Below are 22,881 nucleotides of genomic sequence, written 5' to 3' on the forward strand. Positions count from 1 at the left end.
TTGAAACTAATGAAAACAATGATACATCATACCAAAACCTGTGGGATACTGCAAAGGCAGTATTGAGGGGAAAATTTATTGCATTAAATGCTCACTTCAGAAGAATGGAAAGATGGCAAGTGAACAACCTAACACTTCACCTTAAAGAACTAGAAAAACAAGAACAATCCAATCCTAAAGTTAGCAGACGGAAAGAAATCATTAAGATCAGAGCAGAACTGAATGAAATTGAAAACCAAAAAACAATTCAAAAGATCAACGAATCAAAAAGTTGGTTTTTTGAAAAGATAAATAAAATTGACAAACCATTAGCATGGCTAACAAAAAAAAGAAGAGAGAAGACTCAAATAACAAAAATTAGAAATGAAAAAGGCGATATTACAACTGATTCATCTGAAATACAAGGAATCATTCGAGACTACTATAAACAACTATACGCCAACAAATTTGAAAATCTGGAGGAAATGGATAAATTTCTGGACACACACAAGCTCCCAAAACTGAACCGTGAAGACGTAGAAAATTTGAACAGACCAATAACAATAAAGGAGATTGAAGCTGTTATCAGAAGGCTCCCAACAAAGAAAAGCCCAGGACCAGATGGATTCACAGCAGAATTTTACCAAACATTCAAAGAGGAATTGACACCGATTCTTTACAAACTATTCCAAACGATTGAAACGGACGCAAATCTCCCAAACTCATTCTATGAAGCAAACATCATCCTGATACCAAAACCAGGTAAAGATATAACCAAAAAAGAAAACTACAGGCCGATATCCTTGATGAATATAGATGCAAAAATCCTCACTAAAATACTAGCAAACAGAATACAGCAACACATACGAAAAATTATTCATCACGATCAAGTGGGATTCATCCCAGGGATGCAAGGTTGGTTCAACATACGCAAATCAATAAATGTGATACACCATATTAATAAACTCAAACACAAGGACCATATGATCATCTCTATAGATGCTGAAAAAGCATTTGATAAAGTTCAGCACTCATTCATGACAAAGACCCTCTATAAGTTAGGTATAGAGGGAAAGTATCTCAACATAATTAAAGCCATATATGCCAAACCCACTGCCAATATCATCCTGAATGGGGAAAAGCTGAAAGCTTTTCCTTTAAGAACAGGAACTAGACAAGGATGCCCACTCTCACCACTCCTATTCAACATAGTGTTGGAAGTACTAGCCAGAGCAATCAGAGAAGAGAAGGAAATAAAGGGCATCCAGATTGGAAAAGATGAAGTCAAACTGTCCCTGTTTGCAGATGACATGATCCTATATATCGAACAGCCTAAAACCTCTACAAAAAAACTGTTGGAATTGATAAATGATTTCAGCACAGTAGCAGGATACAAAATCAACACACAAAAATCAGTAGCATTTCTTTTCTCCAATAGTGAACATGCAGAAGGAGAAATCAAGAAAGCCTGCCCATTTACAATAGCCACCAAAAACATAAAATACTTAGGAATTGAGTTAACCAAGGATGTGAAAAATCTGTATAATGAGAACTACAAACCACTGCTGAGAGAAATTAGAGAGGATACAAGAGGATGGAAAGATATTCCATGCTCTTGGATTGGAAGAATCAACATAGTGAAAATGTCCATACTACCCAAAGTGATATACAAATTCAATGCAATCCCCATCAAAATTCCAAAGACATTTTTCTCAGAAATGGAAAAAACTATTCAGACATTTATATGGAACAATAAAAGACCACGAATAGCCAAAGCAATGCTCAGCAAAAAAAATAAAGCTGGAGGCATAACACTACCTGACTTTAAGCTATACTACAAAGCTATAATAACCAAAACAGTATGGTACTGGCATAAAAACAGACACACTGACCAATGGAATAGAATAGAGAATCCAGAAATCAACCCACACACTTACTGCCATCTGATCTTTGACAAAGGCACCAAGCCTATTCACTGGGGAAGGGACTGCCTCTTCAGCAAGTGGTGCTGGGATAACTGGATATCGATATGCAGGAGAATGAAACTAGATCCATACCTCTCACCGTATACTAAAATCAACTCAAAATGGATTAAGGATTTAAATATACACCCTGAGACAATAAAACTTCTTAAAGAAAACATAGGGGAAACACTTCAGGAAATAGGACTGGGCACAGACTTCATGAATACGACCCCAAAAGCACGGGCAACCAAAGGAAAAATAAACAAATGGGATTATATCAAACTAAAAAGCTTCTGCACAGCAAAAGAAACAATTAAAAGAGTTAAAAGACAACCAACAGAGTGGGAGAAAATATTTGCAAAATATACATCTGACAAAGGATTAATATCCAGAATATATAAGGAACTCAAACAACTTTACAAGAAGAAAACAAGCAACCCAATTAAAAAATGGGCAAAAGAGCTAAGTAGGCATTTCTCTAAGGAAGATATACAAATGGCCAACAGACATATGAAAAAATGCTCAACATCACTCAGCATCCGGGAAATGCAAATCAAAACCACATTGAGATACCATCTAACCCCAGTTAGGATGGCTAAAATCCAAAAGACTATGAACGATAAATGCTGGAGAGGCTGCGGAGAAAAAGGAACTCTCATACATTGTTGGTGGGACTGCAAAATGGTGCAGCCTCTATGGAAAATGGTATGGAGGTTCCTTAAACAATTGCAAACAGATCTACCATACGACCCAGCCATCCCACTGTTGGGAATATACCCAGAGGAATGGAAATCATCAAGTAGAAGGTATACCTGTTCCCCAATGTTCATCGCAGCACTCTTTACAATAGCCAAGAGTTGGAACCAGCCCAAATGCCCATCATCAGATGAGTGGATACGGAAAATGTGGTACATCTACACAATGGAATACTACTCAGCTATAAAAACGAATGAAATACTGCCATTTGCAACAACATGGATGGACCTTGAGAGAATTATATTAAGTGAAACAAGTCAGGCACAGAAAGAGAAATACCACATGTTCTCACTTATTGGAGGGAGCTAAAAATTAATATATAAATTCACACACACACATACACACACACACACACACAAACCGGGGGGGGGGGGGGAAGAAGATATAACAACCACAATTATTTGAAGTTGATACAACAAACAAACAGAAAGGACATTGTTGGGGGGGAGGGGGGAGGGAGAAGGGAGGGAGGTTTTGGTGATGGGGAGCATTAATCAGCTACAATGTATATCGAGAAAATAAAATTTAAAAAAAAAAAAAAAAAAAAAGAAAGCAAGGAACAAAAGACACCTAAGACAACCAAATAACCAATAAAATGCTAGGAATAAATCAACACCTTTCAATAACAACTCTTAATGTAAAAGGCTTAAATTCCCCAATCAAAAGACACAGACTGGCTGACTGGATCAAAAAGCAGGACCCAACTATATGCTGCCTACAAGAGACCCACCTCACCCATAAAGATTCACATAGACTAAGAGTGAAAGGATGGAAAAAGATTTACCTTGCAAACAGAAAAGAAAAATGAGCTGGAGTAGCTATTCTTATATCTGACAAAATAGACTTTAAACTAAAAACCATAAAAAGAGACAATGATGGACACTACTTAATGATAAAAGGACTGATCCATCAAGAAGACATAACAATCATAAATATGTACGCACCCAATGTTGGAGCAGCCAGACTTATAAAACAAACTCTATTAGACCTAAAGAAGGAAATAGACACTAATACCATAATAGCAGGGGACCTGAACACCCCACTGTCAATATTAGATCATCTAGGCAAAGAATCAGTAGAGAAACACAAGATCTAAACAATACTCTAGACCAATTGGAATTGGCAGATATCTACAGAACATTCCATCCAACAACCTCAGAATATTCATTCTTCTCATCAGCACATGGATCACTCTCTAGGATAGATCACATATTAGGTCACAAATCAAGTCTCAATAAATTCAAAAAAATTGGAATTATCCCATGTATCTTCTCAGACCACAATGGATTAAAACTAGAAATTAATAACAAACAAAACTCTGGAAACTATACAAACACATGGAAATTAAGCAGCATTCTACTTAATGACATATGGGTCCAAGAAGAAATCAAGCAGGAAATCAAAAAATTTATTGAAACTAATGAAAATAATGATACATCATACCAAAACCTGTGGGATACTTCAAAAGCAGTATAAGGGGGAAATTTATTGCATTATATGCTCACCTCAGAAGAATGGAAAGATGGCAAGTGAACAACCTAACACTTCACCTTAAAGAACTAGAAAAACAAGAACAATCCAATCCTAAAGTTAGCAGACGGAAAGAAATCATTAAGATCAGAGCAGAACTGAATGAAATTGAAACCCAAAAAACAATACAAAAGATCAATGAATCAAAAAGTTGGTTTTTTGAAAAGATAAATAAAATTGACAAACCGTTAGCATGGCTAACAAAAAAAAGAGAAGATTCAAATAACAAAAATTAGAAATGAAAAAGGCGATATCACAACTGATTCATCTGAAATACAAGGAATCATTCGAGACTACTATAAACAACTATACGCCAACAAATTTGAAAATCTGGAGGAAATGGATAAATTTCTGGACACACACAAGCTCCCAAAACTGAACCGTGAAGACGTAGAAAATTTGAACAGACTAATAACAGTAAAGGAGATTGAAGCTGTTATCAGAAGGCTCCCAACAAAGAAAAGTCCAGGACCAGATGGATTCACAGCAGAATTTTACCAAACATTCAAAGAGGAACTGACACCGATTCTTTACAAACTATTCCAAAAGATTGAAACAGACGCAAATCTTCCAAAATCATTCTATGAAGCAAACATCATCCTGATACCAAAACCAGGATAAGATATAACGAAAAAAGAAAACTACAGGCCGATATCCTTGATGAATATAGATGCAAAAATCCTCACTAAAATACTAACAAACAGAATACAGCAACACATACATAAAATTATTCACCACAATCAAGTGGGATTCATCCCAGGGATGCAAGGTTGGTTCAACATACGCAAATCAATAAATGTGATACACCATATTAATAAACTCAAACACAAGGACCATATGATCATCTCTATAGATGCTGAAAAAGCATTTGATAAAGTTCAGCACTCATTCATGACAAAGACCCTCTATAAGTTAGGTATAGAGGGAAAGTATCTCAACATAATTAAAGCCATATATGCCAAACCCACTGCCAATATCATCCTGAATGGGGAAAAGCCGAAAGCTTTTCCTTTAAGAACAGGAACTAGACAAGGATGCCCACTCTCACCACTCCTATTCAACATAGTGTTGGAAGTACTAGCCAGAGCAATCAGAGAAGAGAAGGAAATCAAGGGCATCCAGATTGGAAAAGATGAAGTCAAACTGTCCCTGTTTGCAGATGACATGATCCTATATATCGAACAGCCTAAAACCTCTGCAAAAAAACTCTTGGAATTGATAAATGATTTCAGCACAGTAGCAGGATACAAAATCAACACACAATAATCAGTAGCATTTCTTTTCTCCAATAGTGAACATGCAGAATGAGAAATCAAGAAAGCCTGCCCATTTACAATAGCCACCAAAAAAATAAAATACTTAGGAATTGAGTTAACCAAGGAGGTGAAAATCTCTATAATGAAAACTACAAACCACTGCTGAGAGAAATTAGAGAGGATACAAGAAGATGGAAAGATATCCCATGCTCTTGGATTGGAAGAATCAACATAGTGAAAATGTCTATACTACCCAAAGTGATATACAAATTCAATGCAATCCCCATTAAAATTCCAAAGACATTTTTCTCAGAAATGGAAAGAACTATCCAGACATTTATATGGAATAATAAAAGACCACGCGTAGCCAAAGCAATGCTGAGCAAAAAAATAAAGCTGGAGGCATAACACTACCTGACTTGAAGCTATACTACAAAGCTATAATAACCAAAACAGTATGGTACTGGCATAAAAACAGACACAGTGATCAATGGAATAGAATAGAGAATCCAGAAATCAACCCACACACTTACTGCCAGCTGATCTTTGACAAAGGCACCAAGCCTATTCACTGGGGAAGGGACTGCCTCTTCAGCAAATGGTGCTGGGATAACTGGATATCCATATGCACGAGAATGAAACTAGACCCATACCTCTCACCATATACTAAAATCAACTCAAAATGGATTAAGGATTTAAATATACACCCTGAAACAATAAAACTTCTTAAAGAAAACATAGGAGAAACACTTCAGGAAATAGGACTGGACACAGACTTCATGAATACAACCCCCAAAGCAAGGGCAACCAAAGGAAAAATAAACAAATGGGATTATTTCAAACTAAAAAGCTTCTGCACAGCAAAAGAAACAATTAACAGAGTTAAAAGACAACCAACAGAGTGGGAGAAAATATTTGCAAAATATACATCTGACAAAGGATTAATATCCAGAATATATAAGGAACTCAAACAACTTTACAAGAAAAAAACAAGCAACAGAGCTAAGTAGGCATTTCTCTAAGGAAGATATACAAATGGCCAACAGACATATGAAAAAATGCTCAACATCACTCAGCATCTGGGAAATGCAAATCAAAACCACACTGAGATACCATCTCACCCCAGTTAGGATGGCTTAAATCCAAGACTCTGAACGATAAATGCTGGTGAGGCTGCGGAGAAAAAGGAACTCTCATACATTGTTGGTGGGACTGCAGAATGGTGCAGACTCTATGGAAAATGGTATGGAGGTTCCTCAAACAATTGCAGATATATCTACCATATGACCCAGCTATCCCACTGCTGGGAATATACCCAGAGGAATGGAAATCATCAAGTTGAAGGTATACCTGTTCCCCAATGTTCATCGCAGCACTCTTTACAATAGCCAAGAGTGGGAACCAGCCCAAATGTCCATCATCAGATGAGTGGATACGGAAAATGTGGTACATCTACACAATGGAATACTACTCAGCTATAAAAACGAATGAAATACTGCCATTTGCAACAACATGGATGGATCTTGAGAGAATTATATTAAGTGAAACGAGTCAGGCACAGAAAGAGAAATACCACATGTTCTCACTTATTGGTGGGAGCTAAAAATTAATATATAAATTCACACACACACACACACACAAAAAAAAAACTGGGGGGGGGGAGAAGATATAACAACCACAATTACTTGAAGTTGATACGACAAGCAAACAGAAAGGACATTGTTGCGGGGGAGGGAGGAGGTGAAGGAGGGAGGGAGGTTTTGGTAAGGGGCAACAATAATCAACCACAATGTATATCGACAAAATAAAAGTTAAAATAAATAAATAAATAAATAAATACAAATTTTTTAAAAAGGTAAAAAAATTGAGATCTCCACAGCTTGTAAAAGCTTAGAACCTTCTAATGAGTTATTTGTGTGGCAAATGTTATACCCAGAGTTCACATTAATAGTTTCCTCTCACATCTGCCCTAATGTGGTAAGCAGAAGTGAGTCAATACATTCACAAAACATCTCATTTATAATTTCCTTGACAGTTCAAAAGAAAGCAGTTAACTTCATGCAGATAGTAAAATCTTCAATTAGAAATCAACTTAGTAGAACAATCTCTCCGGCTTTCTTAAATATACTCTGCTTTTAGAAATAAAACAGGAATATGAACTTTTAAATTTGCTGTCTAAATTAAATGACATTCACATGAAGTGTTTAGCACAATGACTGTGCAAAGCAAGCTGTCGATATGTAAGGACATTTACATAAATAACAAAATTGGAGGCAGAGAAACATTTACAGCACATATGTCAGTGCTGGTGGGTCTCACTCACTTAATTATCCAGTACTTCAAGACTTTTCAGTTTATTTTAGGAAAAATGTATTAGGGCCCAGAGATGTTAGGTAAATTGATCAAGGTCACACAGTGAGTGGTTGAAATGGGATTTCATCTGCTTCCAAGCACATGTTCTTTCCACAGTGCAATGCTGTCTCCCAGGAGAGCTGAAACACAAAGCCAGTTTATTTCAGGAATCCATTTAACATAAGGTGTGTTCCATGCTTAGTATGGATTTGGCTTTATTTCCTAATATCTTAGCTAAAGATCTACACCATAATGACTGATGTTCATGAGACAATGTAAAGTTCTGAAAGAAGGTAAATCCTTTTTTAACTCATCTGCTAAGAAAGAAAACTTTTTCATACTTAAGAGTACTAACCCAAGAGGGGAGACTGTCTTCAACACAAAGAAATGATTAAGTTTTAATGGAGAAATGCTAATTATCCTAATTTGATCATCACACATTGTACACAGGTATTGATATTCAACTCTGTACCCCATTAATATGTATAATCAATGTTTCAATAAAAATAAGAGAACCGTTCTCTCCAAATTTATAATGGACCCCAACTTATCAGTGACTATGCTCACACCAATAGTACTATGGGTATCACTCAGGCAAACATCCAAAGTACTATAGAACACTGTACATTTATTATTCTTGAAAATATCAGAGAAGAAAAAGAAAATCTAGAGAGGGAAACAAAAATAAATCTGGAGTGGCTATATAATCTCACTCATCATATGCAAATTGCTAGAACAGTAACTTTTCTCCTCAATGTTAGGCAGAATAAAAAATAGATACAAATGGAAAAGCTTTGGTTGAAATGGAAAAGGGGTATAGAATAGGCAGAAGGGGGCCCAATAGAAAACTGAAGAAAGGAACAGTATGTTCCTGCCAACTCCAACTGATTTTGGGGTATTCGTGCCTTTCTCTGAAGTATCACTTAGTAACCCCTCCTGAGACAAATCATGAATTGGATAAACCTCCCAGTGAGGCAATTCTTTTTTTCTCTTCCATGGGATCTGAAACAAAAATACTGATGCTGAGGTTCAATAAGAGATGTGGGTTAAAGGTTCAGACACAAAATATTTACTTTCTCTAAGAATCATATACATTTGAGAAGGTGAAAATATACTTCTCAACTTGAGGAAAAATTTCAGATTACAGGTTTTTAAAGATCAGTTAAGATATTCTACCATGCTGCCACCAGAGGTTGGCTTGATTGTTCTGAAGTAACAACACTTGAAAGCTCCTATTCCTTGAAACTAATTTAAACACATTGAATTGTTGAAAGATTAAAAACCGCAAGTCAGCTAATTACACTCTCTCTCATCTCTTATTCAGCAAATGAATCGCTTTTCATTACCACTTAGCTGAAGTACATGAATTTCTGCCTAATTAGAAATGTTGTAGATGGAACATTAGCAAGAATGGAGCAGGTCAGGATATCTTTGCTGCTTCATTTTTAATTTTTAACAGTGGAGTCTGCTAGGAGGGAATAGAGAAGTCATTAAATAATTTTAAATTATTTATAAAAATTACTTTGCCCAAATTATAATTATTTTTTCCCCAAATGGTCTCAAATGTCTGACAGGATAAAAGAAAAAGCAGTTCAACACTGATTTTAATGAACATTTTAATGTTATGTATAACAGAACATTATGAATACAATGGAAACAAAGTTTTATCAATTTAATAAAAAAATTTTCAACGTAAAGTGGGGAGATAACAATTTGATACCTATATTAATTTATTTTAAAAAATATTCCCAGCTTGACGGTGAAATAATTTTGCATTCCAAACTCTAGAATCATGATTTTCATATGAGCTTAATGCAGAATTACAGCAGGAAAATGAAAACATTTTAATTAATTTCCTTTATTTGTCATTAAATCAAGAAAATCTTTGACTGCTACAGGTCTCCTTTAATACTATATATTTAACTCCTCTTTATTGGAACCATACTGCTAATGCCATATAATATACTCTCAAAATCAAAACAAATACTGTATAAAATCTCAAAATGAACATTGTTGAGTTCTAACATTTATATTTAACTTAAGGTTTTAATGGATTTTTACCTTTTCAGATTTTTGAAAAGACACCAAAAAAATAAAAATAAATATTTTTCTCTTTTGACTCTTCTTGACTTTAATCATGACTACAGGGATAAACACAGAAGGAAGCCTTGCCAAGTTAATCACTGCAAATCGTATATAATGACTGCTAAAAACAAAATACTGGAGGCTTTTTTCTTTTTTCTTTTAAAGGAAACCAGAGAGCAGTCCTGAAAAAAATATTTTTTCCTAGTTCTGCACAGGATAATTATAGCAGAAGACATGGGAAAAGTCCCATAGCTATCACCAATTGCTTAAACAGGTTTTATTATAGTAAAAATTTGGAGTTATAATAGCAGTGTTGCTGGAACATTAGCAAAAGTATATACATTCCAGTTACCTTTGATTTAGCCATAATCACATATGTATGCCTTTTTTGGACAAAAATATATATTTTTATAAAAAACTGATCATCCAACTTTAATGATCTCATATACGGACTTAAGAGTGGTAGTAAAAGGAACAGACCCAATTATGACAAGGCGATTCAGGGACAGAAAATCAAGTTCCTCAGGAAAAGAAAAGTATAAAATTAGAGATCCAAATACATTTATTCAGCCCTGTTCCAGTCTTCCCACAAATTATGATGTTAAATGGGCTCTTCAATTTATAAAGGCTTTCAACGGTCTCATCGCTCCACTTGTGGTCTATCCTCACTGGGAAAAATGATTCTAACTGCCTCATCTGAAGTGCTCTTGCCTGATCTTCTGAAATATTGGCTATTTCACTCTTATAAAACAGCCTTTTTGGTTTTTTATGTAGGTTTATTTTAATTGACAACAGAAAGGGGAGTTGATTAGCATTTTCCATCCCAATATCACCTATCTGCACAGCTAAAAATTCTTCATTCAATCTGCTTCTTTATAATCTATTTGCTAAAGTTGGCGAAATTTGCAAAGGCATCTTGCTTGGGTTGCACAGTTCCAGAAGTCATGGCTATGTTGGGCATCCCCATTCCCATTGTGCCTGTCATGCCCATCCCAGCAGTTGACATCCCTATGTTCATGTTCATGCCCATCATGCTCTGGTTCATCATCGGAGTATTTCCAAGAGGGGCCATTCCCATGGTGCCAGTCATCACATTGGGCATACTCATAGGCACGGGTCCCCCCATCAAAGGGTTAGTTTGGGGTCGCACAGGAAGCATGTTCGATGCAGAACTGAGGTTCACGGCTCCAAAACTTTGAGTCATCACATTCACAGGCTGCTGCATATCTACCAGAAGAAAAGAGACAAAAGAACTTCACAATTAATTCTTAGATTCATAGAGCAGAAAAATAATACAAACTTCCTGAACCATCAAATACTTCAGGCCCAATAAAATTCCTTTATAGTGATTTTATAAGAGGAGTCAATAAATTTGTACTGGTTACTCTTGAGAAATACTCAGTGACTACTAGCCCTGGTTTTTGAGAGAGTGAGCTGGGGAAAAAAATGATCCAATTTAAAAACATTTTTTAAAAAAGTCTATTGTTGAATCCTACCTAACAAGTTGTCAAGAGCTAGTGTGTATCAAAAACCTCAAAAAAAGTTTACAGTTGACCCTTGAACAACTCAGAAATTAGGGGTGTCGACTCCCCTGTGAAGTTGAAAATCCATGTATTTTTGCCTCCCCCAAATGTAACTACTAATAGCCTGACTGGAAACTTACTGATAACATAAACAGTTGATGAGCACATATTTTGCATGTTATATATATACTGTATACTATATTCTTACAATTAAGTAAGCTAGAAAAGAGAGATCTCCATAAAACTTTCCAATATATCTATTGAAAAAAATTCACATAAGTGGACCTGTGCTGTTAAACCTATGTTGTTGAAGGGTAAACTGTATATCCTTTGACTCATTTACCCTGTTTTTTTGTTTTTTTGTTTTTTTTTAAAAGATGACCGGTAAGGGGATCTTAACCCTTGACTTGGTGTTGTCAGCACCACGCTCAGCCAGTGAGCGAACCGGCCATCCGTATATGGGATCCGAACCCGGGGCCTTGGTGTTATCAGCACCACACTCTCCCGAGTGAGCCACAGGCCGGCCCATTTTACCCTGTTTTTATAGCATTATGTTAAGGAAAAAAAAGTCAGAAGTACAAAGATTAATGCAAAATCATGGAGTTATTTATAACAAAAAGCTGGAAACAATTTAAATAATGGACAAGAGGAATTGTATGCTAATATGATGGATAACTATAAAGATCTAAAGATCATTTTTCCCTAAGAATATTCAACACAGGAAAAATAATCATAATTTAATGTTGAATGAGAACAACAAGAAACAAGACAATAGAGAAAGAATAATCCCAAATATTAAACATATGCTTGGAAAAGACAGAAATATGTATTAATGATATTACCCCTTAGACTGTGGAATTCAGATTTGTTTCTTCATATTTGCTTATATTTAAAAAATGTGTACAGCAAATATTTTTATTAATTTAGTGATCAGGCCCTCAAAACTCACCACAATACAATAAATATTATCATGACAGGAACAGAGAACAAAGTGACTCAATGTGCCAAGAGGGATATCAAATGAGTATTGTGTAAAAAGATCTTAAGTAAACACAGTTAGTTGCTTTCACTACGGTTTATCTTATGTATTTTTATTTCATAGCTTGAAGTACTGTGTGCTGGCATCAGGGCAAAAGATTACAAGAACACGAAGAAGTGGAAAGTAACTTACTCTGTTGTTGAATCATTGTATTGAGTGATGGCTGCTGGGGTTTGGAAGGCTGCATACCAGGTAGTAAGTTGTCTAGGCTGATGTTTACACTGGGGTCAGACCAAGTAGAGGGCAGGGTTTTGCTGACTGATTTCTGGACCATATCTGTATTCTGATTATAGAGAGGATTAGGCTTCTGCAGCACTGTGCTAACATTTTGCAAAGGCTGGAAAATAGAAAAGTACTCTAAAAGTTAAGCATGTGTTGTACATAGATTATCAGATGGCAATTTAATCACAATAATAAACTTCTGAAACCAAAAAGAACCACAAATGTTCTATGCTAATGTTTTCAATACCCTGAAACAAACAGCTTCCCAAAGAGGTTCTTCGAAGAAGTCCCAATCAGGTTTGGGGGGGAAAAAAAATACACATCTAGATTAACAATTATTGTCCCACCATCCAAAGTCTAGAAGCCACCATGCCTGGTAAATGCCCAGGGCAACTACCAACTTCAGGTTAGTATAGCTTGAAGGAAATATACAAGTGAAAATTTATTCTTACAAAACAGAATTCAGAATATGACTTCTCACGTTATAAAAGGCAAAACCATAAAAGAGCAAATTATATTTCACATATCCTGATTGACATTTCCCTGCTCTGTGCACAATTCTATGGCCTAAAGTAAGCAACACTAGTGGAACTTGATAAATATGGACCAATTTAGGAGATAAGAGAAATTCAGGAGAAAGAAGTAGAGATAACTGGTGGTTACTAAGGATAACTGTAAAAATAACAGAGAAAACGAAAGGAATAAGAATAGGAAGAATAATTAAGAATGTACCAATGCAAAGAATCAACAGTCACAATTAAGACTGCGAATAAAGTAGACTGGCTTTATGCGTAAATCATACATTAGGTCTAACTTCTGTTATACACAACAGTCACCTTTCTGCTTCTTTCTTCTTGTCCTTCATCCTAACACCCAAAGAGGAGAATCTACACATTAAAACAGCTAATTAGCATCATAAACAAGGATTCTCAATAGCTCGAGTCAAAAATACCAACTCAGACACATATTTTCCAACTCTGTACTTACTCAAATTCTAAGCTAGTATTAGGTAATTTGGATCTAACTATAAAAATGTGAACTAAGAGGCTTCCACTTTAGTTGTTTTCCTTTATGAAAATTTAAATTGAAAGAAAAGCCTATATAATGTTATATAATGTAGAGCAGGCCCAGAATAGGGAAGGATAGTCACCATTTAAGAGAATGATTTTCTACATTAGCAATGATTCTTTACAACCAATGAGTGATATTTCTTTAAGGACATGGCCAGAAATTTCACTGAGTAAAATGCTTATCATGAGTGAGGCAGTATCTCTCTTTTTTCCCTTCAAAACAAATTTTTAAAGTATTACACCAATTTGTTACAATTCAATAAATTTCCAGCATGTCCCTTCTCCATGCAGAGTACCATGCTTGGCTTTACAGGGACTACAAGATGGATGAGAAGACATAGCCCTCTATAACCTAAATGACCATACTAGGGGAAAGAGCGTAAGGTAAATCCATGTGCAAAGTGGTGCATGCAGAAAAAGTTTGCTTATTTTTCTGTTTTATGCCAATCTATCATTAGAGTAGTTAGAGCACCTCAAAGATTATGAATCACAATTTCCAAGGAAAAGTGGAAAACTTACCTGTGATCTTGACATGGGCAAACCGAGCCCTACAGTATTAGTGCTCATCATAGAGAAATTCATACTCTGGGAAGATGTCATGGTTGCCTGGGACGAGCCCATAAGATCAAATAGGTCTGAAGAATTTGAGGCAGCTGGAGGTGGGCCTAAAGCCAGCTGGGAGCCACTGACAAGTTCTACAGCCGGCTGTGAGGCACTGCCAAAGAGCTCACTACTGGAAGCAATAGGGCCTGATGGGGCTTGGTTGAAGGCACTCCAGTCACCAAAGTCTCCATTCCCACTTGTTGCTGTTCCTAAAATAGAAAGAACTATAAGGGTAAGAAACTTTGTGAAATGCCCAGAACAAATGTAACAATCTATGAAGTGAAACAAATCAGAGCTGATCTGAGTCCATCCAGATTAACATCTGCAGGTGCCATCTCCATCTGGACATTACTCTTTCTCGTGAATATTACATGAGTGTTAACAAGGTGGCAAAGAAAAAAACCAACCCGCCCCCCCCCCCAACTCCTACATATAAAGTAAAATTCAACTCTTGACAGGTCTGTAGGTGCCACTAGCAATTATCATAAGAACTTCCCTTCAGCCAAGTTTGCATATCAAATATGCTTCCAGCTAAACAAATATGATCTAGCCTGGGACTCTGAAAAGCAAGGAGAAAATTCTAGACTGGTTATACTTTTTACTGGGAGCTCCAGAATCCTCATGCAAGGAGACAGTAAAATCAGAGAACTCAGCTCATTTAGTTCATTATTTGGAAAGGTTCAAGGAGAAATTAGACTACAATTTATACTACTATCTCATGTAATTTTTAAAACCCCAAATTCATGAGATTAATTTAAAAAGAAATGAAACAGAAAAGCACGGAGGAAAAAAACTTAATAAAATTAAAGTCAAAGTTAGTAAATTTCTATAAAAAGTCCTCACTCATTTGGTCATGCTTTCATTGACAACACAAGGGTTATAGCCATGATATAACCCTAGTACACTGCTTGCTTCAACTGGGATTGTTCAATTTATTTAGGTAAAAAGATGGGAGGGGAACTCATACTGATATTAAAGAACAAAACAAAACCCTATCACTACACTTCAAAGTATAATTACAATAAGTTTAAGGATGAATGCATTCAATATGAAAATTGATAATAGGATAATTGATAGACTGTAGCGGTTAAGAGTATGAATTTTGTATCTTACCAGCTGTGTGACTCTGAGCAGATTACTTAACCTCTCTGTGCTTCACTTTTAAAATCTGTCGTGAGGATTAAATAATTTGACATATAGTAAGGCATTTAAGAGATTTGTTATTGTTACTTTGGATTAATTGTGAGAGTCCAGATGAGAGCCAAGGCACTGTGCTCTTTTCTTTAGGCATGCCAAATAAAAGTATAAGTCAAGCTTCTGTAAATTCTGCATACATAATATTAACTATTTGGAACACAATGACTATAAAGGCAAGTTGATATTTCAAAAAAAATTTTTTTAACGAGGCTATACATGAATCTAAGTAAATAAACCTTTCTTAAGGAAGAGACAAATAAATATGAATAAATCAAAGTTGAAAAGGCAAAAGGTGAAGAAAGAGCTACATAAAAACTGTCATCTAAAAGTGAATAGTATGTATTTCCAAGTTAATTAACACCATCTCTTTGCACTCCATGTTCATTTACAACTTGGAAATACATTTTGTCTAGCCTAAAAGGTAACCAACCAATGCAATACTGTCTCATTATGCTAAATATCAAAAGAGAACAATAACATGAAGTCTTTAAAATTATATTCTTCTATTAGCATATTAAAATGTAAGCACCCTCAAAAGAGAAAATAATTCACTTAGAAACCCCAAGCTCTACCAACAATTTAATATAAGAACTGGGCTAATATTCATTACCTTAGGGTTTTACTAAAACATGTCTTTGATCTTCTTTACAAGAGACTGCATAAGAGTTTTACAATTAGTTCTCTATATTAAACAATTTAAACTAATTTAAGTAAGGCTGCTGGATAAAGGTTAACTATATGCTGATTTTATACTTGCTTGATGAATAAAGCAAAATATGAATGGAAACTGGGGCAAAATATGTTGCTCCATCTGAAAACTTAGTATCTGAGATGATTAATCATGGGAGGAAGAGATTTCTAGTGAGGCATATATTGTTCAGAAATGATTAATCATTGTTGCAACAGTTCCAGCCCCCTGTGTAATGGTGATCAGGTTATATTAATCACATGCATACAGATGAAGAGATGTATCACTTAGGCAACATTAACATTCAAATTATTTGCATAGTAGGCAACTTTATATACATAAAAACTTTTGAGAATTACACAGGGAATCTGTAAAATTAGGGCAATGTTTATCTTCCACTTTGATTTGCCTAAAGTAAGGTATCAACCCTTAGAAGGCGTAATCACACTTCTAAAATGAAGCAGTTAATTCTGGGAAATACTTGGAATTTACAAAAGTAGGCTGTCAAAACAATCCCAAACCACATTAAAAGCTATATACATTTTTATTCCTAACTTCTCACAAACTGAAATAACACATTAATAAATATAAATTTTAATCCAGTTTAATATAAAGGAAACGGATTATTCTACTACTAACGAATAATAAAATTAATTCAGTTAGATTATCTTTTCTCCCTGCCTAACCTCATGTTTAAGATTTTTATAGCTAAATTATAAAAATGTTATCTCTCAAACTTTAGACTCACCAAATTTTATAAAACAAACACAACTTGCCCTTCAAAACAAAAGAGCTTAGTCCCTATTCCACATACTTCTATAGACATTACTTTATCCTTATAAAAGAACTGTGACAGGTAGCATTATTCCCAGTTTTAGAAAGCTGGGAGGCTCAGAGGCTTTCCCAAAGTTAAACAGCTACATGTATATGGCAGAGGTAATAAGATAAAAATATTAATTAAAAAAGGAAAAAAGATAACTCCTTCACCTCAATACCTGACGTTTAAGTTTATATTCTTCTTGTATGTTGGGGTCTTTTTTTTTTTTTTTTTTTTTTTATCAAATCTAACAGAGTGAGAAAGTTTTGCCTGATGTTCAACTGTTCACTTACTTTAGGATATGTCAAAATGAAGTTCAGTTATTTTTCTTAGAAATGCTCTTAAGATATCTAAATTACGAAGAAATGAATTTTAGTAAGACAGTCTGCCCAATCCCAATGTCCGTAAGTTTCATTCATGAAAATCATATAAAGTAAACATAAACCGTAACATTTTTGCTACTAAAATGAGATTGTATATACTTATTTACCTCCTGCTCCCCGCTCCCCCAAAAAGCTAAACAAGACTGAGTTACGAATATGGGCAATTTTCCTTAGATGTACCAGAGTAGTCTGTAACTAAATTAAATCATTTGGCACATTTAGGACACTGGCCCAATAAAATACTCTGTGAATAAGTTCTTTGGGAATTATGACTTATAAGTACTACAAGGAGAAAAACGATGAGAAGAAGCTGATTTTGGGGGGAAGGTAGTATTTTGTTTTGATAACTTTTTCATTGCCCCTAGATTTCTGGCCAAATAAATTGCATCATACCTTGGGAAGGGAAACTGCTTGACGCAGCAGCTGAGCCAAAGTCAGCAAATCCTCCAAATAAATCAGCTGATCCTCCTAGAAGTTAAGAATGAGGAAAAAGTTAAACTGTTAGAACTAGAGAACGATTGTAAGCAATTTCAGGAAGCCATTTTAGCACCACACAAAAATACCCAATATTAGAGATCCCAGACCCCCTCATAAAAACTAGTTTGTTGACCTAGGTTTTCATGTCACCATGTTCTCTGTAAGCTACCACAGACTATTTTACATTCCTTAGTCCTGTATCTAGTAAGATAAATGATATATCTGTGGTTAAAGTTATCACTCACTAATATTTCATGAATATAACACAGGCATACAGTCTATCCAGTCAATTATGCTCTCTATAAGAATCTTCAATTAATACTAACAACTGAGAAAAAAGGTTGCTGAGGAATAAGATATTCACATGAGAAGTAAATGAAACAGATGATCCTTGATTAGACCCTGGATTTTTTTAAAAAGTGCTATCCTGAAATGACAGAATTGAGACACTAAGAAAATATGAGTATGGTCTGTATATTAGACAATAATATTGTTTCAATGTTAAATTTTCCCAGTATAATTGTATTATGATTATAAAGGAGAATGTCCTTGAAGGAGACATATGCTGAAATATTTCAGGGGCAAAGTGTCATGATTTTGCAACATCCTCTGAAATAGTACACAATAAACAAACAACAAAAAAGAACTAGAGAGAGATAAAATGGGGCAAGTTTTCTGTATGTTTGAAATAAGAAGTTAAGGAAAAAATATAAAAATCTGTTTAAAAATAGGAAGAAAAATCAATGTAATGATTTTGGTGGACTATTTTTTTTTCTATTTATTACATGAAAGAGTAAAATATCTGTATTATTAATGCATGGAAAAATAATAGCTTTTTGCTACTTCTAGACTGGTGTTTCTAAAGGAGTGAGATCCAAACTGTAAGTCTGCAAATCAATCTCTGTGCATAACATCACATTATCATACAAACTTTTATTTGTAAAACACTACATGGGTAAGAATATTTACTTTTATCTACAATTTGAACAGTAACATTATTTCAATATTTAATATTCCATTTTCTCTAATTCAATTATCAATGAAACAGCCAAAGATCTAAAACCTTAAATAATCATCCTTATTTTTGTCTGTCCTTAAAGATTTCACCTCTTAAGAGTCACAGCCTTAGAATTCTAGAGTGGCAGTTCAATTATGGTGCTTTTAGTGTTATGCGAACATTATATAGGTTACATCACAGCTGCTTAGCCTGCAGTGCTTAGAAACTAGCCAGGTGGGACTGGAACATCTGGGCTGCACTCAAACACCACCAGGGACAGCTTCCAACATCTGGTGCCATTTCTGAATTGTCTTATCGCTGCAAGACATTCTGCCCCATCTGCTACACTCAACTGGGTTAATTAAACTAGAACCATCTCCCCTTCTTAATAAATGGCCAGCAGTAATAAAAAGAACAAATCAGTTTCTGATACATGTGTACTTGGTATTTCTTCTTAATACACATTTACTATCAGCAGGCATAACTAATTCCTCATTCCTTCACCCCATTTCAGATGCACATGCTCACATATATATCTTCACTCACCAGTGAACGAATGCCAGCCAAAACCAAGGCTGTTCACTCCTACCAACTCTATAGTTCATACATCTATTCTTCCCTCTCTCCAAAGGATAATTTTCAGAGTGATCTGGTTTTCTCTTCCTTAAAGGTACATACATCATGATAAAATGTGATGAGGAGCACAAAAGGATCAATGAGGTATATGTTAAAACTATATAAACAAGCACAAATATTAATAAAAATTAGCAGGGAAGAATGTTGCAAGCAGTTGCAGCTTAAGTTTTCTGTAATATTCCTTCATGTTAAAAATATTGCACAAAGTATACTGTTTGGTAATAGAATGTTAATCAATTACTATAACATTAAGGGATTAGAATATTGGGGATTATTTTTATTTGCTTCATCCCAGCAGTAAATAAACATCAATATGTAACTTATTACATCAAACTGGTTAAGAATTTTCAAATCTTATCCAGTCTAGGCTACAAAGAAAAGTCATGTTGAGGATAAAAGCACTAAATACTACAGATCACAACTTCAAACTGGGTAAGAAATTTTATTTTGACATATTATTAATTTAAAATTTCAGACAAGCACCTCCTTTACTTATTCTGCTGCTACACCTTCTACCAACTAAACTGAAATTATACAATGTTTATAATTTATATACAGCAAATATTATCCCTCTCCAGCTATATTTCAGAGAATTTGACTTCAACATGACTAAGAGTATTAGGAATAGAGAATGGAAATATGCACATAGGTATTTTACAAATAAAAGCCACCTTTCCTTGAAAAAGATATGACATTTTCCCCTAATCTTTTGAAGTGCCACATCTTACGCTTCCACTGGTACTTTACACAATGCCATCTTCAACTTTGAAAACTGTCTCAGAGTTAAAAATCTCTTTATTTCATTTAGGAAGTTTTTCTGAGGAGGGACTATCCACACCTATATGTGCGATATTCATACCAATGTCTTAAATTTAACAGAAATTTTCTATACTTAAGCATTTTCCCAGATAACTTCTATCTAAGGGAATATAAATAAAAGAATCTACCATAATTTGCTGCATGTGGAAGAATGCTGCTAATTTTCACAAGAGCTATCCTTCAAGATTCCCACATGAGAGCTGTCATTATAAATGAACCATTTCCATCTGCCTTTTCAGGGCAGCAAGGAGGTTATTTACAATCACCAGCTGGGAACATATATTTTCCAAAGCAATACTGTGAACAAGAAAAATATAGGTAAACTAGACAGTGCTTAAATTATACATGAAAATTTACTTCAACAAAAATTTTAATCTACATTACATTAAGAAAAAAACTTGCATGAGTAATTCTCATATATACAAAATTAAAAGAAATGACAAAATGCAAAAAAATTATAAATATATGACAAAGAATTTTCTATAACATATGAGAAGTTAAAAAAATAAGAATGAATACTCCAATAGAAAAAATAAACAAAAGACACAAATAGACAAGTCACAATTGGCCTATAAAAATACCAAAAGTGTCCAAACTCACTTAGTCATCAAATTGTAAAATAAAATGAACTACTATCTTCACTTTACCAAACTGGAAGAATTTGAAAGTCCTATTTTGCTACATTATTTATAATAGAGAAAAATTTGGGGGAAAAAAACCAAGAAAACCAAATCTAGAAAAAAAGAGATTGATTAAGTAAATTACAGTATATACAATGTAGGATTATAAAGCAATGAAGTTTTCTAAATAATACCAACTATCTTAAGGAAATGCTCATGAGATTGTGAGTGAAAAGCAGTTTACAAGAAAAAAAAAATCCTACCTAAAAGCCTGAAAAAGACATGCTACATAATAAATGCTTAAATAAAATAAACGAATTGACTGAATATATAGAAAATGTATATAAAAAAGAATATTCACCAAAATTAATAGTTAACTTACACATCTAAATTATACTGAATCACTTGATTTCCACCAAGTGATTTCTAAAATAAGCATGCATTACTTAATCAGTAAAAAGAAGAGTATGCTAAAAAGAAATTTATTTTTAGTAAACAGCTTAAAACTAGAGACAACCTTCATACAAATTCTAACATATAAGTTGGTATACTGATGTAACAAAGTGGTTCATAATCATGTAAATATCCTCAACTAATTACTGGGTACAAAGCAATATGTCCAAATGTATGCAACTAATGAAAATTTTGGATTTGATATACATTAATCTTTTTAACTGTTTTTTTCTTAAAGAAAAAAATTCAAAATATTGCAAGTCATGTAAGGCCTTTATTATGGTGTATTTTCTCTTCAACCTTATTTACTGTATACTAGAAATATCTTACCTTGTGTAATAATAGTATATTAATCAAGACCTAAATTCCTTAACTACAAAGACACAAAGGAGACAACTCAGACTTGTCTTTAAAGAGGTGAAACATACATTAAAAAAAAAAGGCATTTTATTTCTAATTGGCTTATCTTCTAAATACTTTAAATAACTATTCATTTCTTTATTTTCATTTGTCTTTTAAGCTTAGAGGAATTCTAATATTTATTTATTTTTTCTATTCATTTCTTTACATGTTCACTTAGAAATGCTACATGGAAAAGCCACCAAAACATCATTAGAGACAGGTTTTAGAAGAACATCACTACAATGGAACATTTATCAAGATAGTCTCAAGTAAATCTTGATGAAAAGTGAGGTTTCGCATATATATTTTTAAACTTGGTAAGATACTCTACAAGGACTTTACCATATATACTTTTGAAGATGCTAACTAGAAGAATGTAAAAACACACAAAAAAGAAAATCTGAGCATTTTCTCAGAGGAGATATTTATCTGGTGAGCAGTACAGATGCCATATCTGCTTAGCTTTACAGTTCGTGCCCATATTACTTGCATGATGGTGCTATTATAAATATGGGCACATCTGGTAAATGACACCCAAATGGCATACCAAACAGCAATGTTAATATGGTAGATTTTTACACCTTTTTCATGTGTAGGTGCTAAAGATTTAATATCCAATTGTCTTTCACTGCTGAATTCAATTTAAAATATATTATTAAAATATGTAAATAGAGATTGGGAGTAACTAAATTTATGTACTGACTGGAGGGGGATCTGCATAAACTGGTTAAAAATACTGTTTCAAATAGGAGATAACTTTTAAAAAAATTCTGATGTCAATGCACGTTCAGTTGCTTTTTAGAAATATTAAGATAAACTTAAAGGCAAGAAACCTATATTTCATTCAAACTTTGTCTCAATTACTATATTAATATTAATTGCTACTTCTATTTAATTTCTTAATCTACTGTTTGCACTAGAGAAGAAAAAGCACTCAAAGGTTTCTTGCCAAGCAAAGGAAGCATGTTGATATTTAATAATTCTCTCTGTTCAAAGTAATCTTGATATCACCA

General features: G+C 34.2%; 1 protein-coding gene across 2 annotated transcripts in view; it reads right to left on the reverse strand.

Moving 5' to 3' along the window:
* Positions 1-9,540: 9,540 nt before the first annotated feature.
* Positions 9,541-22,881, reverse strand: part of CLINT1 (clathrin interactor 1) — a 64,857-nt gene continuing 51,516 nt past the window's right edge. The window contains exons 9-12 of one of the 2 annotated variants that reach the window (XM_063085578.1): positions 17,858-17,932; positions 14,296-14,588; positions 12,617-12,767; positions 9,541-11,149 (exon numbers count right to left, since the gene is read on the reverse strand). In XM_063085578.1, coding sequence (XP_062941648.1) covers positions 10,803-11,149; positions 12,617-12,767; positions 14,296-14,588; positions 17,858-17,932 — 866 coding nt within the window. In that variant the 3' untranslated portion in view covers positions 9,541-10,802. Of the gene's footprint in view, positions 11,150-12,616; positions 12,822-14,295; positions 14,589-17,857; positions 17,933-22,881 lie in introns of both variants that reach the window. The other variant, XM_063085577.1, reaches the window with a different exon arrangement.

Source organism: Cynocephalus volans, chromosome 2 (genome assembly GCF_027409185.1).
Source record: "Cynocephalus volans isolate mCynVol1 chromosome 2, mCynVol1.pri, whole genome shotgun sequence".
NCBI lineage: Eukaryota > Metazoa > Chordata > Mammalia > Dermoptera > Cynocephalidae > Cynocephalus > Cynocephalus volans.